At 44.7% G+C, this 19,505-nt stretch overlaps 1 protein-coding gene across 3 annotated transcripts in view; it reads right to left on the bottom strand.

Annotated features, from left to right (window-relative positions):
• Positions 1 to 19,505, bottom strand: part of samd12 (sterile alpha motif domain containing 12) — a 394,516-nt gene that overhangs the window by 187,221 nt on the left and 187,790 nt on the right. For 2 of the 3 annotated variants that reach the window (XM_070874928.1, XM_070874921.1), the window contains exon 4: positions 6,139 to 6,279. In XM_070874928.1, the coding sequence (XP_070731029.1) occupies positions 6,139 to 6,279 (141 nt within the window). Of the gene's footprint in view, positions 1 to 1,257; positions 1,483 to 6,138; positions 6,280 to 19,505 lie in introns of those variants that run through there. The other variant, XM_070874934.1, reaches the window with a different exon arrangement.

Below are 19,505 nucleotides of genomic sequence, written 5' to 3'. Positions count from 1 at the left end.
CGCTTATTCGCTGATGCACTATTACCATTAAACTCTTTGTCCCTTCCTGTCACACTCCGCTTATCTTTACTCAAATTGCTTCACTGCTCCATTGTATTGACTTTTCTCTTCAGATTTATAAACATTGTCTCACCTGAACCCTCCCTTATTAGTTTAAAGCTCGACCTACAGCCCGAGTTATTTAATTCACCAGGACACAGTCCCAGCCCGATTTAAGTGGAGCCCATCCTAATGGAACAGCTCCTTCTTTCCACGGAACTGGTGCCAGTGTCCCATAAATCGAAACCCCTTCCTCCCACTCCACTCTTTCAGCCATGCATTCTCTGATCTGCTCAACCCTTTGCCAATTTGCGCGTGGCTCAGGTAACAATACTTTGAGGTTCTGTGTTTTAATTTGGACCCTAGCTCCTTAAACTCTCTCAGCAGAACCTCATTACTATTGGTTCCTACATGGACCATGACAACTGGGTCCGCTCCCTCCCACTCCAAATTCTTCCCCAGCCATGAGGAGATATCCTTAACCCCGACACCGGGCAGGTAACACATTCTTCGAAACTCCTGGTCACGGCTGCAGAGAATTGTATCTATCCCTTGCCTATACTCTCCCCTACCACTACAACATTCTCTTTCACTCCCCCAACATGAATGGCCTCCTGTACCACAAAATACCATCTTACATTCTGCATTACGTCCTATTTCATAATTCCACAATTATATTTAGCAGTCAATTGCTGCTGGTTTATTTTTATACAACATTTTAGATGTTAAGGAAACTATTAACAGATTAATATATCTACTGATCATGGGCCTTTTTGACATATGATAGTTAAATGTGATTCCATGTCAGCATTGTTTGACTGGATCCTTCCTACATATCTGGACCATTAAGGTGAACATGATTTTTAATTCTTTACAAATTGTTGTAATTGCTTTATTAGTCTGACATTACATTAAATGATCCATCGCGAAAACAACTTTCCCACTATTTTCCAAAGATTTTCAGTCAGAAAGCAAATGCATATCATCATACATTGCATTCATGTTAATTCACAAACACAACAATAACTTACATTTATATTGCATCTTTAACTTTGAAAAATGTCCCAAGGCACTTCAGATAAAAATAAACACCAAGCCAAAGGAGACAATAGGAGGAGCAACTGGAAGCTTGGTAAAAGAGATAGGTTTTAAGGAAGGTCTTAAGGGAGAAGTAGATGGAGAGGTAGAGAGGTATAGGGTGAGAAAGTCCAGAGCCTGGTCCGAGACGGCTGAAAGCACAGCTGCCCATGGTGGGATGGAGGGAGGGGTTGTGCAAGAGGAATGCAGAGTTCTCAGGGAAGAGTTGTAGAGCTAGAGGAAGTTAGAGATAGGGAGGGGTGAAGTCGTGCAAGGGAGTATTACAACACAAGTACTTCAGAATTACAAAAATGACGTAAAAGTTTCTATTCTTTTCAATGTCATTTCAGAAATTTCACAAGGAATCTGGGTATAAAAGAGGTAAAAAAAAATATACATCACATTTAGTCAGCAAGGACATAATTATTGAACCCATTTTTTAATTTCACTTTTTTTGCAGGTAATGAATATTGTAATGAACCTTATCCACTTTATTTTTCCTTAATCCAGACTTTAGATTAATTCTTTTACTTTTCTTTATCAGTAAGTAACCTTTTAGCATTGTTGTTGTCAAATTAAGTTAATCTAAGGGTTAAGTCATTGCAGGAGCGCTCAGACATGTGTTATGCTCTTCCTATAATATGTGGGAAGTCAGGAACGCTTCCAGTGTCCTTGAAGACTACATGTGCGGGAAGTGCATCTGCTTGCAGCACCTGACAGACCGCATTGCGGCACTGGAGCTGTGGGTGGATTTACTCTGGAGCATCCACGATGCTGAGAATGACGTGAATAGTACGTTTAGTGAGTTGGCCACACCACAGGTAAAGGGTACACAGCCAGATAGGGTATGGGTGACCAACAGGAAGAGCAGTGGAAGGAAGGTAGTGCAGGGGTCCCCTGCGGTCATCCCCCTGCAAAAAAGATACACCATTTTGGGTACTGTTGAGCGGAATGACTCATCAGAGGAGAGCAGCAGTAGCCAAGTTCATGGCAGCATGGGTGGCTCTGCTGCACAGGAGGGCAGGAAAAAGAGTGGGAGAGCTATAGTGATAGGGGATTCTATTGAAAGGGAAATAGATAGACGTTTCTGCGGCCACAACCGAGACTTCAGGATTGTATGTTGCCTCCCTGGTGCAAGGGTCAAGGATGTCTCGAAGCGGGTGCAGGACATTTTGAAGAGGGAGGGTGAACAGCCAGTTGTCATGGTGCATATAGGTACCAACGATATAGGTAAAAAATGGGATGAAGTCCTACAAGACGAACTTAGGGAGCTAGGAGCTAAATTAAAAAGTAGGACCTCAAAAGTAGTAAACTCAGGATTGCTACCAGTGCCACGTGCTAGTCAGAGTAGGAATCACAGGATAGCTCAGATGAATATGTGGCTTGAAGAGTGGTGCAGAAGGGAGGGATTCAAATTCCTGGGACATTGGAACCGTTTCTGGGGGAGGTGGGACCAGTACAAACCGGACGGTCTGCACCTGGGCAGGACCGGAACCAATGTCCTGGGGGAGTGTTTGCTAGTGCTGTTGGGGAGGGGTAAACTAATATGGCAGGGGGATGGGAACTTATGCAGGGAGACAGAGGGAAGTAGAATGGGGGCAGAAGCAAAAGATAGAAAAAAGAAAAGTAAAAGTGGAGGGCAGAGAAACCCAAGGCAAAAAGCAAAAAGGGCCACATTACAGCAAAATTCTAAAGGGGCAAAGGGTGTTAATAAGACAAGCCTGAAGGTTCTGTGCCTCAATGCGAGGAGTATTCGGAATAAGGTGGATGAATTAACTGCAGAGATAGAAGTTAACGGATATGATGTAATTGGCATCACGGAGACATGGCTCCAGGGTGACCAAGGCTGGGAACTCAACATGCAGTGGTATTCAACATTTAGGAAGGACAGACAGAGGAAATTAATGCAATAGTAAGGAAGGACATTAGCTTGAATGATGTGGAATCGGTATGGGTGGAGCTACGGAATACCAAAGGGCAGAAAACACTAGTGGGAGTTGTGTACAGACCACCAAACAGTAGTAGTGAGGTTGGGGACAGCATCAAACAAGAAATTAGGGATGCGTGCAATAAAGGTACAGCAGTTATCATGGATGACTTTAATCTACATATTGATTGAGCTAACCAAACTGGTAGCAATGCGGTGGAGGAGGATTTCCTGGACTGTATTAGGGATGGTTTCCAAGATCAATATGTCGAGGAACCAACTAGAGGGCTGGCCATCCTGGATTGGGTGATATGTAATGAGAAAGGACTAATTAACAATCTTGTTGTGCGAGGCCCCTTGGGGAAGAGTGACTATAATATGGTAGAATTCTTTATTAAGATGGAGAGTGACACAGTTAATTCAGAGACTAGGGTCCTGAACTTAAGGAAAGGTAACTTCAATGGTATGAGATGTGAATTGGCTAGAAGAGACTGGCGAGTGATACTTAAAGGGTTGACGGTGGATAGGCAATGGCAAACAATTAAAGCTGAAATGGATGAACTTCAACAATTGTACATCCCTGTCTGGAGTAAAAATAAAACGGAAAGGTGGCTCAACCGTGGCTAACAAGGGAAATTAAGGATAGTGTTAAAGCCAAGGAAGAGGCATATAAATTGGCCAGAAAAAGCAGCAAACCTGAGGATTGGAAGAATTCTGTAATACAGCATAGGAGGACAAAGGGTTGAATTAGGAGGGGGAAAATAGAGTATGATACGAAGCTTGCTGGCAACATAAAAACTGACTGCAAATGCTTCTATAGATATGTGAAGAGAAAAAGATTAGTGAAAACAAACGTAGGTCCCTTGCAGTCAGATTCAGGTGAATTTATAATAGGGAATAAAGAAATGGTGGACCAGTTAAACAAATACTTTGGTTCTGTCTTCACGAAGGAAGACACGAATAACCTTTCGGAAATACTAGGGGACCGAGGGTCTAGTGGGAAGGAGGAACTGAAGGATATCCTTATTAGGCTGGAAATTTTGTTAGCGAAATTGATGGGATTGAAGGTCGCTAAATCCCTGGGGCCTGATAGTCTGCATCCCAGAGTACTTAAGGAAGTGGCCTGAGAAATAGTGGATGCATTGGTGATCATTTTCCAACAGTCTATCGACTCTGGATCGGTTCCTATGGACTGGAGGGTAGCTAATGTAACACCACTTTTTAAGAAAGGAGGAAGAGAGAAAATGGGTAATTATAGACCAGTTAGCCTGACATCAGTAGTGGGGAAAATGTTGGAATCAATTATTAAAGATGAAATTGCAGCACATTTGGAAAGCAGTGACGGGATCGGTCCAAGTCAGAATGGATTTATGAAAGGGAAATCATGCTTGACAAATCTTCTAGAATTTTTTGAGGATGTAACTGGTAGAGTGGAATGGGAGACCAGTGGATGTGGTGTATTTGGACTTTCAAAGGCTTTTGACAAGGTCCCACACAAGAGATTGGTGTGCAAAATTAAAGCAGATGGTATTGGGGGTAATGTACTGACGTGGATAGAGAACTGGTTGGCAGACAGGAAGCAGAGAGTCGGGATAAACGGGTCCTTTTCAGAATGGCAGGCAGTGACTAGTGGGGTGCCGCAGGGCTCAGTGCTGGGACACCAGTTATTTACAATATACATTAATGATTTGGATGAGGAAATTGAGTGTAATATCTCCAAGTTTGCAGATGACACTAAGCTGGGTGGTGGTGTGAGCTGTGAGGAGGACGCTAAAAGGCTGCAGGGTGACTTAGACAGGTTAGGTGAATGGGCAAACGCGTGGCAGATGCAGTATAATGTGGATAAATGTGAGGTTATCCACTTTTGTGGCAAAAACACGAAGGAAGAATATTATCTGAATGGCGGCAGATTCAGAAAAGGGGAGGTGCAACGAGACCTGGGTGTCGTGGTTCATCAGTCATTGAAAGTTGGCATACAGGTACAGCAGGCGGTGAAGAAGGCAAATGGTATGTTGGCCTTCATAGCTAGGGGATTTGAGTATAGGAGCAGGGAGGTCTTACTGCAGTTGTACAGGTCCTTGGTGAGGCCTCACCTGGAATATTGTGTTCAGTTTTGGTTTCCTAATCTGAGGAAGTATGTTCTTGCTATTGAGGGAGTGCAGCGAAGGTTCACCAGACTGATTCTCGGGATGGCAGGACTGACATATGAGGAAAGACTGGATTAACTGTATTCACTGGAGTTTTGAAGGATGAGAGGGGACCTTATAGAAACGTTTAAAATTCTGATGGGTTTAGACAGGTTAGATGCAGGAAGAATGTTCCCAATGTTGGGGAAGTCCAGAACCAGGGGTCACAGTCTAAGGATAAGGGATAAGCCATTTAGGACCGAGATGAGGAGAAACTTCTTCACCTAGAGAGTGGTGAACCTGTGGAATTCTCTACCACAGAAAGTTGTTGAGGCCAATTCACTAAATATATTCAAAAAGGAGTTAGATGTAGTCCTTACTACTAAGGGGATCAAGGGGTATGGCAAGAAAGCAGGAATGGGGTACTGAAGTTGCATGTTCAGCCATGAACTCATTGAATGGCGGTGAAGGCTAGAAGGGCCGAATGGCCTACTCCTGCACCTATTTTCTATGTTTCTATGATACGGGGTAAGCCATTTAGGACTAAGATGAGGAGAAACTTCTTCACTCAGAGAGTTGTTAACCTGTGTAATTCCCTACCGCAGAGAGTTGTTGATGCCAGTTCATTGGATATATTCAAGAGGGAGTTAGATATGGCCCTTAGGGCTAAAGGGATCAAGGGGTATGGAGAGAAAGCAGGAAAGGGGTACTGAGGTGAATGATCAGTCATGATCTTATTGAATGGTGGTGCAGGCTTGAAGGGCCGAATGGCCTACTTCTGCACCTATTTTCTATGTCTATGTCTACTGAACTACTTCAAAACTGTCCTTATTTTGACGTGAAATAGATCCTATAATTATTTTTAATGCAGTTAAATGATGGTTACTGTTCAGAGTGACTGCTAGTGACAACATTTTTTAGCATACACCGATTTAGCCAAATACTTCCATCCAAGACTGTAATCTGTACCTTGTGTAAGTAGCTGTAAATTCCGAACTTCTTCTCGGACTCTCAGGTGCAGGACTTGCTGTAGCACATGCTGTCGCTGAGTCTCTTGGACAATACCCATTCTTTCCAGCTTCTTGTCAGTCAATCTCAGAAGTGCTCGACCTAGGAACATATAATTTACAGGTGTTTTTCTAAACTAATCACAACTGAAATGATTAAAGTTTATACTAATATAAGGCAATCTATTTCAGTCAAGAGGATTAACCTCAGATCCTACATGATTACCTTTTTCCTGATGAGCTGTATTTTGAAAGCTCAAAATGGCTCTTGTGAAGAACATACTCTTCAGTTTTAAAATCTTGTTTTGCTGATAGTTAAGAGAGATCTACTAGTCATACGCACACTTAAAAACATAGTATACATACCATTAAACCTGCAATGTAAGAATGTCCTTAGAAAGATACAGCCTTCACTCCAAGGGATAATCACTAGAATTAGATATATATTATGTATGTCTGCATATATATTTATAGTTTGAGTGATTACCCCTTGGAATGGAGGTTGGTGCAAGTGATTTCAGCTTTGTACAGATGGCTAAATTGGCAATGTAAATCCAGAGTCAGGGCCCAACTTGCAAAGCAGAGCAAGTCTACCTGGTGGAGTTATCTCACAGGACTTGAGTTTGACGCTAAACAAGTGTAGATCCAGTGGGGTATCAAACCTGATATGCACAGTGCTCAGAAGGACCACTGCACATTTTGTAAACATGCCTGACCTTAATTACAAGTCTGAAGAACTGAGATTCCCCTCTTCTCACTCAACATTTCCATTTTTAACTTTTGGGTGACAACTGTGCCCAAGTGTATATCCAGGAACGCAAAGTTCTCTCTTATACAGTACAGTTAAAGTTCTGCCTAGCAGGAGCCAGGCAATGTAAAAAGGTTGCTGTCTGGCTGGAAGCTGAACTGCAGCTACTGGTCTCAGCTGCAATGTAAATACCTCGATGTCAGAAACAAATCTATTTGTCATTTGACAATTAACAGACCATTTGTAAACCAAAGGGAATTGTTATGTCAAATGGCTCTCAACTGAAGTACATTTGCAAAACAGAATGAATTTGCATGGGAACAATGTTCAGTCCATCCAATTGGATATAAAAACCAAGGATCTGTTTTCCAGCAGCTTGTGGATTTTGAGCTGAATACTAGCTATGGAAATAACCAATATTTAAAGGCTGAACAAAAAGCAAAATGCTGCAGTTTCTGGAAATCTGCAACAAGAACAGGAAACACTCAATGACAAGCGGCAGGGAGCTCTGAGTTGCACTTGCAGGCAGAATGGAGGCATTCGACAAAGTATTGTGATTGGTCTTCTCGCTGTACAGGGGACTGCACCATGAGCAGCTAAAGACCGCTAGTTTCTTAAAGTTAGATACTCATGATCAGAACTGTCCAAAACTACCTCATTTGGTACACTACCACCACAATGTTCCCCACCTACTTATTGCATAGGTAAACCAAATCCAAACCTGTACTAGAATTCAATGCTTTGTATTAATTGAACTTATTTGAATGGCTATCCCAGAACTGAAACAATGCTGACTTCATTCTTTTTGCCTTGGGTAATTTTCTTTGCTGCTCACAATTGATTTTATTTATAAGATGATCAGTAAACTCAAAGAGTAAAGCAGTGGAAAATACAAACAAGGCATTTAAGTCACTGTAAATCAACATCTTTATGGCACAAATTTATTCAACATTAAGGAAAAATTACAATAAGCTTTTAAAGAACTACTAAAATTAGAAATCTTGCACATAGCAAACAAGATTTATTAGTCAAAGAGAAACCAGAAAGGAAGGTTGCTGAACAGCCAAAGTATTTGCCAAAGTATGCCTTTGCAAAAGAAACAAACATTCTGTCAGAAAGTCATTTATTTGCTTTCTCTAGTGAAAAAAAAATTGTTTTAGGCGATTGAGTTACATACGTTAGGCCTTGTACAATTATTTAACAGCTATGCTGTTGGTTCCCAGGCACTACTCTCAAAAGAAGTAGTATCCCATGAGAGGAAATTAATAATAGCTTAAAATTTGACTTAATGTATATAAACATGCAGATAGGCAATGGAAAGATAAGACTTCCCAAGTGCATATGAAGTTGGAGGGAAGGAGGGAAAGAGTCAATTCTACTTTAAAAGGCAAACAGAAATAAACAGTAATATTAAAAAGCAAAAGAAAAATCTTGTTGTTTGTACTTATTGGGGGGATTTTAACCCCCAAGGGGTGAGTTGGTGTCAGGTGGGAAGTAAATATTGTAGAAGTTTGAAGCACGAGCGCAACCTGGCTCCAACTTGGCCACTTGCGGGTTTAACGCAGGTGCGTTTGGCTGCCTGTGAGTAACCTGCTCGCCAGAGGCGGCGTGATCATTAGGACAGACGGACCAGTAATTAGCACTGCCATCAACATCGTTAGCACATGGTAATGAGGGGATTTTCAATTTAAACAGGCATTTGAATTTAACACCTCCAGCATGGGTTTCCTAGGGCTCGGAAAATTTGTCAGCGAAAAGGAAGCAAGATTGAGCTGCACTTCATGGGGGTGTTTAAAGTTCAGATTGCCTGATCTCAATTAAGGCACAGTGCTTACAGCTGCTTTGTCAGTTCCCTCTGGAAAATGTTTTCAGAGAGTTCTTGTCAGCATAGAAGTTTTGGGGAAGTTTGGAAGCTTTCAAATGGACAACAGTGGGGTGGAGGTAGAGGGGCCATGGATGTTTGAGAGAGGACAACAGATGATGATGACAATCACCATCCACCACAGCGATGCCGTGCAGGTGCACAAGAGAGAGGTGCACAACACAGATATGGAAACAAGAGAGAAGAGAGCAACAGAAGGGCCAAGGTCACAGGAGGCAGTACCCACCTGAGAGGGGCTACCAACAAGAGGCTCAACTTCCTTGATCTATCTGAAGAGGAGAGCTTCTGCAGACTCGATTGACACGCTAGGTGGTTGCAGATATTTGCAGCCTCCTTCAGGAAGAGCTGCTCCCTGCTGGACTTGGTGGCCATGCAATGCCCATTGCTATCAGTCACCACTGCCCTCAATTTCTTGCTTCTGGCTCCATCCAGTGTGCCAGCGAAGACAGAAAATCCTACAGTTGGTGGTACATAAATCTACGAGACAGGTCACAGATAGTTTGTTTGCTAGGGCATTCGACTTATGTCAACTTCCCTAGTGACGGCAATAGACAATTGAGCGGGAAATCGCATTGGCACACACATAGCAATTTGAGGACCACCAGATCAGCCACAGGGGATTTCATTCCATCAAAACACAATTGCTGTGCAACCACAAGAAGTTGTTCATGCAGGTGTGTGCCAAATTCCTTATGAGCTGTTATGATGCATCCATACTGCGGCAGTCCAACATTCCAGACCTTTTTGTTCCAGGAAACAGACGTAACGACTGGCTCGTAGGAGAGAAGGGATACCCCCAATCAAACATGGTTCATGGCACCTGTGATGAACGCCAACAATGAGGCACCATCAGTACTTGTCAGCAAGGGTGTCCAGAATCATAGTAACGTATTGAGTCCTGCACAACATTGTGCAGCGGACAGGATTAGAGGTGAAGGACCACCAAGGCATCTTCTGATGAGGAGAACACTGAAAAGGAGGAGGAGGTAGAGGATGAAAACATGGAGAAGAAAACACAAAAAGTTAGTATGCAGGTACAGCAAATAATCAGGAAGGCAAATGGAATGTTGGCCTTTATTGTAAGGGGGATGGAGTATAAAAGCAGGGAAGTCCTGCTACAACTGCACAGGGTATTTGTGAGGCCACACCTAGAGTACTGCGTACAGTTTTGGTCTCCTTATTTAAGGAAGGATATACTTGCATTGGAGGCAGTTCAGAAAAGGTTCACTAGGTTGATGCCAGAGATGAAGGGGTTGACTTATGAAGAAAGATTGAGCAGGTTGGGCCTGTACTCATTGGAGTTTAGAAGAATGAGAGGTGATTTTATTGAACCATATAAGATAATGAGGGGGCTCGACAAGGTAGATGTAGAGAGGATGTTTGGGGGAATCTAAAACAAAGGGGCATAGTCTCAGAATAAGGTGTCGCCCTTTTAGAACTGAGATGGGGAGAAATTTCTTCTCTCAGAGGGTCATAAATCTGTAGAATTATCTGCCCCAGAGAGCTGTGGAGGCTGGTTCGTTGAATATATTTAAAATGGAGATAGACAGATTTTTGAATGATAAAGGAGTGAAGGGTTACGGGGAGCGGGCAGAGAAGTGGAGCTGAGCCCAAGATCAGATCAGCCATGATCTCATTGAATGGCGGAGCAGGCTCGAGGGGCCAATGGCCTACTCCTGCTTCTATTTCTTATGTTCTTATGTAATATTGAAGGAGGGCAACGAGGATGGGGACTATGAATATGGAGCACCATTGCCAGACCAGCCGCATACATTGGTGCCTGGGGTGCCAGGGATGCCTTCATAGCTTGAAGGTTCAGTTAGTTATTCCGACTGGAAAAAAAACAACTGTAAGCCATTGCTACAAGCACACCCGATGGTACACTTGTAGAAGTGTGAGTATTTGCGCTGATGTATGGTTGTATGTTCTGTGACTGTGCATCCTCAGAAGGTTCTCTGAGGAATTGTCCTCGTGCATCTCCAGCGACTCTCGTTTTACATGCAAAGGCCCTGGAAGACTAAAGTAAGAGATATGAATTAGTCGTGGCAAAGCAACAATCACCATATTCAGGCTTCTCATAGTTCAGTCATTGATGAAAATGTCACCACGTGTGTCAGATATTTTAAAATTCTGTCACCAGGCACCTGCGAGTTCCCGTCTCTCCATCTCTGATTGAGGGATGCAGATATGCCACTTATCGCCATGGTCTCCTCCTCTGCATCTGTGAGCTGCACAATGTGGTGAGCCACCTTCAGTACTCTCCGCTCACTTTTCTCTCTCTTCTTCTACAAGAGGTGAAAAACAAACCTGTGAGCGACTGATGGATGCAGTCCATTTGGTGAGCGTGATTATCCGACAGATGCATCACATTGCATAAGGATTGGAGGTGATTGACAATGGTGGAAGGATGCATGGGGAGGTGAGGAAGTGCTTAGGAAGGGAAGGATGCGTGCTGCTGAAACTTAAGGATGTAAGGAGTGAGGTGATGGAGTATGCTTGGCAAGACAGAGTGAAAGGAGGGTTGGGTGAATCAGCAAATGCACTCACTTTTCTTGACCTGGTTAGGTCATTAAACCACTTCCTGCACTGCATCCAAGACAGTGACACAACTCTCCTGCTGCTCACCTCATCAGCTACCTCCAACCATGCATTCTTGGAGAGAGCTACAGGTTTTTTCCTCCCATTGCTGGGAAAGGCATGTGGAACCTGCTTCTGTCTACACCCAGCAGTATTTCAAGCATCATTGAATCTGGGTGCTGGCCTTGCTATTTGTGAATCCATCTAAACACCTCCTGGCTCCTCCAAATTCCAGTTCTGCATTGGCCCTTTAAATAGTGGACTTCAGATCACATCGTGCAGGTGCACATCACACCCGCTGTACAGTTTGGAGACATGAAACGCAGAAGGAAACATAGAAACATAAAAACATAGAAAATATGTGCAGGAGTAGGCCATTCGGCTCTTCAAGCCTGCACCACCATTCAATAAGATCATGGCTAATCATTCACCTCAGAAACCCATTTCCTGCTTTCTCTCCATACCCCTTGATCCCTTCAGCCGCAAGGGCCATATCTAACTCCCTCTTGAATATATCCAATAAACTGGCATCTACAGCTCTCTGCGGTAGGGAATTCCAGTTTCTCCTCATCTCAGTCCTAAATGGCTTACCCCTTATCCTTAGACTGTGTCCCCTGGTTCTGGACTTCCCCAACATCGGGAACATTCTTCCTGCATCTAACCTGTCCAGTCCAGTCAGAATTTTAGATGTTTCTATGAGATCCCCTCTCATCCTTCGAAACTCCAGTGAATACAGGCCCAGTCAATCCAGTCTCTCCTCATATGTCAGTCCTGCCATCCCGGGAATCATTCTGGTGAACCTTCGCTGCACTCTCTCAATAGCAAGAACGTCCTTCCTCAGATTAGGAGACCAAGACTGAACACAATATTCCAGGTGAGGACTCACTAAGGCCCTGTACAACTGCAGTAAGACCTCCCTGCTTCTGTACTCAAATCACCTAGCTATGAAGGCCAACATAACATTTGCTTTCTTCACCTGCACCTGCATGCCAACTTTCAATGACTAATGTACCATGACACCCAGGTCTCGTTGCACCTCCCCTTTACCTAATCTGCCACCATTCAGATAATATTCTGCCTTCGTGTTTTTGTCATCAAAGTGGATAACCTCACATTTATCCACATTATACTGCATCTGCCATGCATTTGCATACTCACCCAGCCTGTCCAAGTCACCCTGCAGCCTCTTAGCGTCCTCCTCACAGCTCACACGGCCACCCAGTTTAGTGTCATCCGCAAACTTGGAGATATTACACTCAATTCCTTCATCTCAATCATTAATGTATATTGTAAATAGCTGGTGTCCCAGCACTGAGCCCTGCGGCACCCCACTAGTCACTGCCTGCCATTCTGAAAAGGACCCGTTTATCCCGACAAATTGCCCGTTTTCTCTCTTCCTCCTTTTTTAAAAAGTGGTGTTACATTAGCTACCCTCCAGTCCATAGGAACTGATCCAGAGTCGATAGACTGTTGGAAAATAATCACCAATGCATCCACTATTTCTAGGGCCACTTCTTTAAATACTCTGGGATGCGGACTATCAGGGCCCGGGGAATTATCGGCCTTCAATCCCATCAATTTCCCTAACACAATTTCCCGCCTAATAAGGATTATCACTAGACCCTCAGTCCCCTAGTATTTCCGGAATATTATTTGTGTCTTCCTTTGTGAAGACAGAAACAAAGTATTTGTTCAACTGGTCTGCCATTTCTTTGTTCCCATTATAAATTCACCTGAATCTGACTGCAAGGGACCTACGTTTGTCTTCATTAATCTTTTTCTCTTCACTTATCTATAGAAGCTTATGCAGTCAGTTTTTATGTTCCCAGCAAGCTTCCTCTCATACTCTATTTACCTCCTTCAAATTAAACCCTTTGTCCTCCTCTGCTTAATTCTAAATTTCTCCCAGTCCTCAGGTTTGCTGCTTTTCCTGGCCAATTTATATGCCTCTTCCTTGGATCTTACACTATCCTTAATTTCCCTTGTCAGCCATGGTTGAGCCACTTTTCCCGTTTTAATTTTACTCCAGACAGGGATGTATAATTGTTGAAGTTCATCCATGTGATCTTTAAATGTTTGCCATTGCCTATCCACTGTCAACCCTTTAAGTATCATTTGCCAGTCTATTCTAGCCAATTCACATCTCATACCATCGAAGTTACCTTTCCTTAAGTTCAGGACCCTAGTCTCTGAATTAACACTGTCATTCTCCATCTTAATAAAGAATTCTACCATATTATGGTCACTCTTCCCCAAGGGGCTTCGCACAACAAGATTGCTAATTAGTCCTTTCTCATTACAAATCACCCAGTCTAGGATGAGCAGCCCTCTAGTTGGTTCCTCGACGTATTGGTCTAGAAAACCCTCCTCCACCGTATTGCTACCAGTTTGGTTAGCCCAATCAATATGTAGATTATCATCATAGGCAGTCCCTCCAAATCGAGAAAGACTTGCTTCCACTCCCTAATGAGTTTTTTGATGACTGAACAATCCGATATGAGAGCCACAGACCCTATCACAGGTGGGACAGACATTCATCGAGGGAAGGGGTCGTTGGGGCTGGTTTGCCACGCACTCCTTCCGCTGCCTGCGTTTCGCCTCCTCACGCTCTTTGCGTTGAGACTCGAAGAGCTCAACAGCCTCCCAGATGCACTTTCTCCACCTTCGGCCAGGGTCTCCTAGGTGTCAGTGGTGATGTCGCACTTTACCAGGGAGGCTTTGAGGGTGTCCTTATAATGTTTCCGGTGTCTTCCTTTGGCTCGTTTACCATGAAGGAGCTCCAGAGAAAGCATTTGCTTTGGGAGTCTCATATCTGGCATGCGAACTCTGTGGCCTGCCCAGCGAAGTTGATCGAGTGTGGTCAGTGCTTCAATACTGGGGATGTTAGCCTGGTCAAGGGCACTGATGTTGGTGCGCCTGTCCTCCCAGGGGATTTGCAGGATCTTGCGGAGACATCGGTGATAAATCTCCAGCGACTTGAGGTGCCTTCTATACATCGTCCATGCCTCAGACCCATACAGGAGGGCGAGTATTACTACAGCCCTGTAGACCATGAGCTTAGTGGTAGATTTGAGGGCCTGGTCTTCAAACACTCTTTTCCTCAGACGGCCGAAGGCTGCACTGGCGCACTGGAGGCGATGTTGAATCTCTGCATCAATGTCTGCCTTTGTTGATAAGAGGCTCCCGAGATATGGGAAATGGTCCACGTTGTCCTGGGCCGCGCCGTGAATCTTGAGAATTGGAGGGCAGTGCTGTGCGGCGGTGATAGGTTGGTGGAGGACCTTTGTCTTACGGATGTTAAGCGTAAGGCCCATGCTTTCATATGCTTCAGTGAATACATTGACTATATCCTGGAGTTCAGCCTCTGAATGTGCGCAGGCTTCGTCTGCATACTGCAGCTCAATGACAGAGGTTGGGGTGATCTTGGACCTGGCCTGGACGCGACGTAGGTTACACAGCTTCCCACTGGTTTTACCGTTTAGTTCCACTCTAGTGGGGAGCTTGTTGATTGTGAGGTGGAGCATGGAGGCGAGGACGATTGAGAAGAGGGTTGGAGCGATGACGCAGCTCTGTTTGACCCCGGTCTGGACGTGGATTGGGTCTGTAATAGATCCATTGGTAAGGATCACGGCCTGCATGTCATCATGAAGCAGGCGAAGGATGTTGACAAACTTTTGGGGGCATCCGAAACGGAGGAGGACGCTCCATAGACCCTCACGGTTGACAGTGTCAAAGGCCTTGGTAAGATCGAAAAAGGCCATGTATAAGGGCTGGCGCTGCTTCCTGCATTTTTCCTGCAGCTGTCGCGCTGCAAAGATCATGTCTGTTGTGCCCCGTAGGGGACGAAATCCGCATTGTGATTCCGGGAGGAACTCCTCGGCCACAAGGAGAAATCGATTGAGGAGAACTCTAGCGACAACTTTCCCAGTGGCTGATAGCAGGGAGATTCCCCTGTAGTTGCCGCAGTCGGACTTGTCTCCTTTTTAAAAAATAGTCACAATCACTGCGTCTCTGAGATCTCCCGGCATGCTCTCCTCCCTCCAGATGAGAGAGATGAGGTCATATATCTGCGCCAACAGCGCCTCTCCGCCATACTTTAGCGCCTCAGCACCCGTAGCCTTGTTATTCTCCAGCTGTTTTATGGCTTTGCCTACCTCGTGCAACGTTGGAGTTTCACTGAATTGATGGCGGGTCGCATGCTGCGGGATGGAGTCGAGAACACTCAAGTCAAAGGCAGAGTCTCGATTGAGGAGATCTTCAAAGTGCTTCTTCCATCGGGCCCCGACAGCCTTGGTGTCCTTGATGAGTGTTTCCCCGTTCTTGGCCAGGAGTGGGGTGGGGCCTTGGGAGTTTGGACCGTAGGTGGCCTTGACTGCAGTGAAGAATCCTCACATATCGTGGCTGTCGGCCAGTTGTTGTATCTCCTGTGCTTTCTCCATCCACCATCTGTTCTTTAAGTCCCGGGTTTTTTGTTGGACCTGAGCCTTGAGCCGTCTGTAATGTTGTTTTGCAGCTCCCGAATTGGGTTGTTGCTTGAGGCTCAGAAATGCTTTGTGCTTGCGATCTATTAGTTCTCCAATCTCCTGATCATTTTCATCAAACCAGTCCTGATGTTTTCTGGTTGAGTGACCAAGTGTCTCTTCACAGGCACTGGTTATAGTGGCCTGGAGGGCAGACCAAGCGCTGTGGGCATTCAGCAACTCAGGGTCATCAAGGCATGCCAGATTGGCTGTGAGACGCTAGCTGTATAGGGCTCTCTTAGCTGGGTCTCTAAGTGCCCCGGCATTAACTTTTTTGCGGAACTGCTTATGCTGTCCCCTCTGCTTTGGGGCAATGTTAATGTTGATGATGGATCGGATTAGGCGGTGGTCCGTCCAGCAGTCGCCAGCTCCTGTCATAGCGCGGGTGATGCGCACATCCTTGCGATCTCTGGCTCAGACGATGACATAGTCAAGCAGGTGTAGATTAAATTCGTCCATGATAACTGCTGTACCTTTATTGCACGCATCCCTAATTTCTTGTTTGATGCTGTCTCCAACCTCACTACTATTGTTTGGTGGTCTGTACACAATTCCTACTAGTGTTTTCTGCCCTTTGGTATTCTGCAGCTCCACCCATACAGATTCCACATCATCCAAGCTAATGTCCTTCCTTACTATTGCGTTAATTTTCTCTTTAGAAACATAGAAACATAGAAAATAGGTGCAGGAGTAGGCCATACGGCCCTTCGAGCCTGCACCGCCATTCAATGAGTTCATGGCTGAACATGCAACTTCAGTACCCCATTCCTGCTTTCTCACCATACCCCTTGATCCCGCTAGTAGTAAGGACTACATCTAACTCCTTTTTGAATATATTTAGTGAATTGGCCTCAACTACTTTCTGTGGTAGAGAATTCCACAGGTTCACCACTCTCTGGGTGAAGAAGTTGCTCCTCATCTCGGTCCTAAATGGCTTACCCCTTATCCTTCGACTGTGACCCCTGGTTCTGGACTTCCCCAACATTGGGAACATTCTTCCTGCATCTAACCTGTCTAAACCCGTCAGAATTGTAAACGCTTCTATGAGATCCCCTCTCATTCTTCTGAACTCCAGTGAATACAAGCCCAGTTGATCCAGTCTTTCTTGATATGTCAATCCCACCATCCCGGGAATCAGTCTGGTGAACCTTCGCTGCACTCCCTCAATAGCAAGAATGTCCTTCCTCAAGTTAGGAGACCAAAACTGTACACAATACTCCAGGTGTGGCCTCACCAAGGCCCTGTACAACTGTAGCAACACCTCCCTGCCCCTGTACTCAAATCCCCTCGCTATGAAGGCCAACACGCCATTTGCTTTCTTAACTGCCTGCTGTACCTGCATGCCAACCTTCAATGACTGATGTACCATGACACCCAGGTCTCGTTGCACCTCCCCTTTTTCTAATCTGTCACCATTCAGATAATAGTCTGTCTCTCTGTTTTTACAACCTCGAGCTGCTCCCCTTGTGGTTGCGGAAACTCATCCTTCTAAACTCCAGTGAATACAGGCCCAGTTGGTCCACTCTCTCCTCATATGTCAGTCCTGCCATCCCGGGAATCAGTCTGGTGAACCTTCGCTGCACTCCCTCAATAGCAAGAACGTCCTTCCTCAGATTAGGAGACCAAAACTGAACACAATATTCCAGGTGAGGCCTCACCAAGGCCCTGTACAACTGCAGTAAGACCTCCCTGCTCCTATACTCAAATCTCCAAGCTCTGAAGGCCAACATGCCATTTGCCTTCTTCACCGCCTGCTGTACCTGCATGCCAACTTTCAATGACTGATGTACCATGACACCCAGGTCTCATTGCACCTCCCCTTTTCCTAATCTGTCACCATTCAGATAACATTCTGCCTTCCTGTTTTTGCACCCAAAGTGGATAACCTCACATTTATCCACATTATACTGCATCTGCCATGCAATTCGGAAAGCAAATGATGCATTAGCCTTTATTACAAAGGGATTGGAGTATTAGAGTAAAGAAGTCTTACTATAATTATATAGGGCCTTGGTGATACCACACGTGCAGTACTGTGTATGGTTTTGGTCTCCTTACCCAAGGTAGGATAATACTTGCCTTAGAGGTAATGCAACAAAGCCTCACTAAGCTGATTTCTGGGATGAGGGGATTGTCCTATTGAGGAGAGATTGAGTAGACCTATATTCCCTTGAGTTTAGAAGAATGGAGAAGTGATCTCATTGAATCATAACATTCTTAAGGGGCTCAATTGGGTAGATGCTTGGAGGATATTTCTCCTGTCTGAGGAGTCTAGAACTAGGGGTCAGTTTCACAATATGGGGTCGGTCATTTAGGACTGAGATGCAAAGAAATTTCTTCAGTGAAAGGGTTGAGAATCTTTGGAATTCTCTGCCCCAGAGGGCTGTGGATTTTCAGTCGTTAAGTATATTCGAGACAGAGATCAACAGATTTGTGGATAGCAAGGGAATCAAGGGATATGGGGATAATGCGGAAAGGTGGAGTTGTGGTAGCTCATCATCCATGATCTTAATGATGGCAAAGCAGGCACGCAGGGCTAAATGCTCTTATTTCTTTTGTTATGTTCAAATGTTACTATCTTTCCAAGGCAAATTTTCCAAATTTTGTCTCCTGTCATACACCATGAGTCAACAAGGATGTCATGCCCCTTTCATGCCAACCTTTCCCTGCCTGTGGAAAATGAGTTAATCATTTTATATTATGATCCAAAATGGTTTGAAGTTATTCCGAGACCTTTCAGACACCCAATACACACACACATTACTTCTTGCATGAATCAATTGATTTATATTCTAGTTTTCTGTTCTCCTCCCCTAAGGGTGATGTGGTATGTCCTCCAGTCCTTATCCCAAGTTCCAAGCCTAGACAATAAATGTCAGCAAAACAGTGGATTGAAATCTATGTAATTCAAAAACATTGTTTTCTTGTCCTTGGTATTATTCTCTCAATTGCAAGAAAACTTCAAAAGCAACCAGATCAAGAAAATAATATTCAAGATGGTTAAATATTTATCTGAACTATCAATGTTTCCTGCACCCGAGAATATAGAAACATAGAAACATAGAAATCTACAGCGCAGAAGGAGGCCATTTCGGCCCATAATGTCCGCGCAGGCCGACAAAGAGCCACACGGCCCTCGGTCAGCAGCCCTGAAGATTACATATAAACCCATGAACAAGAAACAATGGCAAAAGGTAAAGAGCACCCAGCCCAACCAGCCTGCCCCACACAACTGCGACACCCCCTGCATCGCAACATTCTACACTCTATCCCAACCAGAGCCATGTGATCTCCTGGGAGGGGTAAAAAACAGATTAAAAAACCCAGGTCAATTGGGAAAAATTCCTCTCCGCCCCAAATAGGCAATCGGAACTGGTCCAGGAGATCACCCTGACCATATTCGATTCCCTGCAGTACTTACCATTGTGTCTGCGCCAGCCAACAAGAGATTATCCAGTCTAATCCCACTTACCAGCTCTAGGTCCGTAACCCTGCAGGTTACAGCACTTCAAGTGCCCATCCAAGCACCTTTTAAATGTGGTGAGGATTTCTGCATCCACCACCCTTCCAGGCAGTGAGTTTCAGACCCCCACAACCCTCTG

The sequence above is a fragment of the Pristiophorus japonicus genome, chromosome 1 (assembly GCF_044704955.1).
Source record: "Pristiophorus japonicus isolate sPriJap1 chromosome 1, sPriJap1.hap1, whole genome shotgun sequence".
Taxonomy (NCBI): domain Eukaryota; kingdom Metazoa; phylum Chordata; class Chondrichthyes; family Pristiophoridae; genus Pristiophorus; species Pristiophorus japonicus.
The sequence above is the reverse complement of the archived record's forward strand: the minus strand, read 5'-3'. Positions and strand labels throughout refer to the sequence as shown.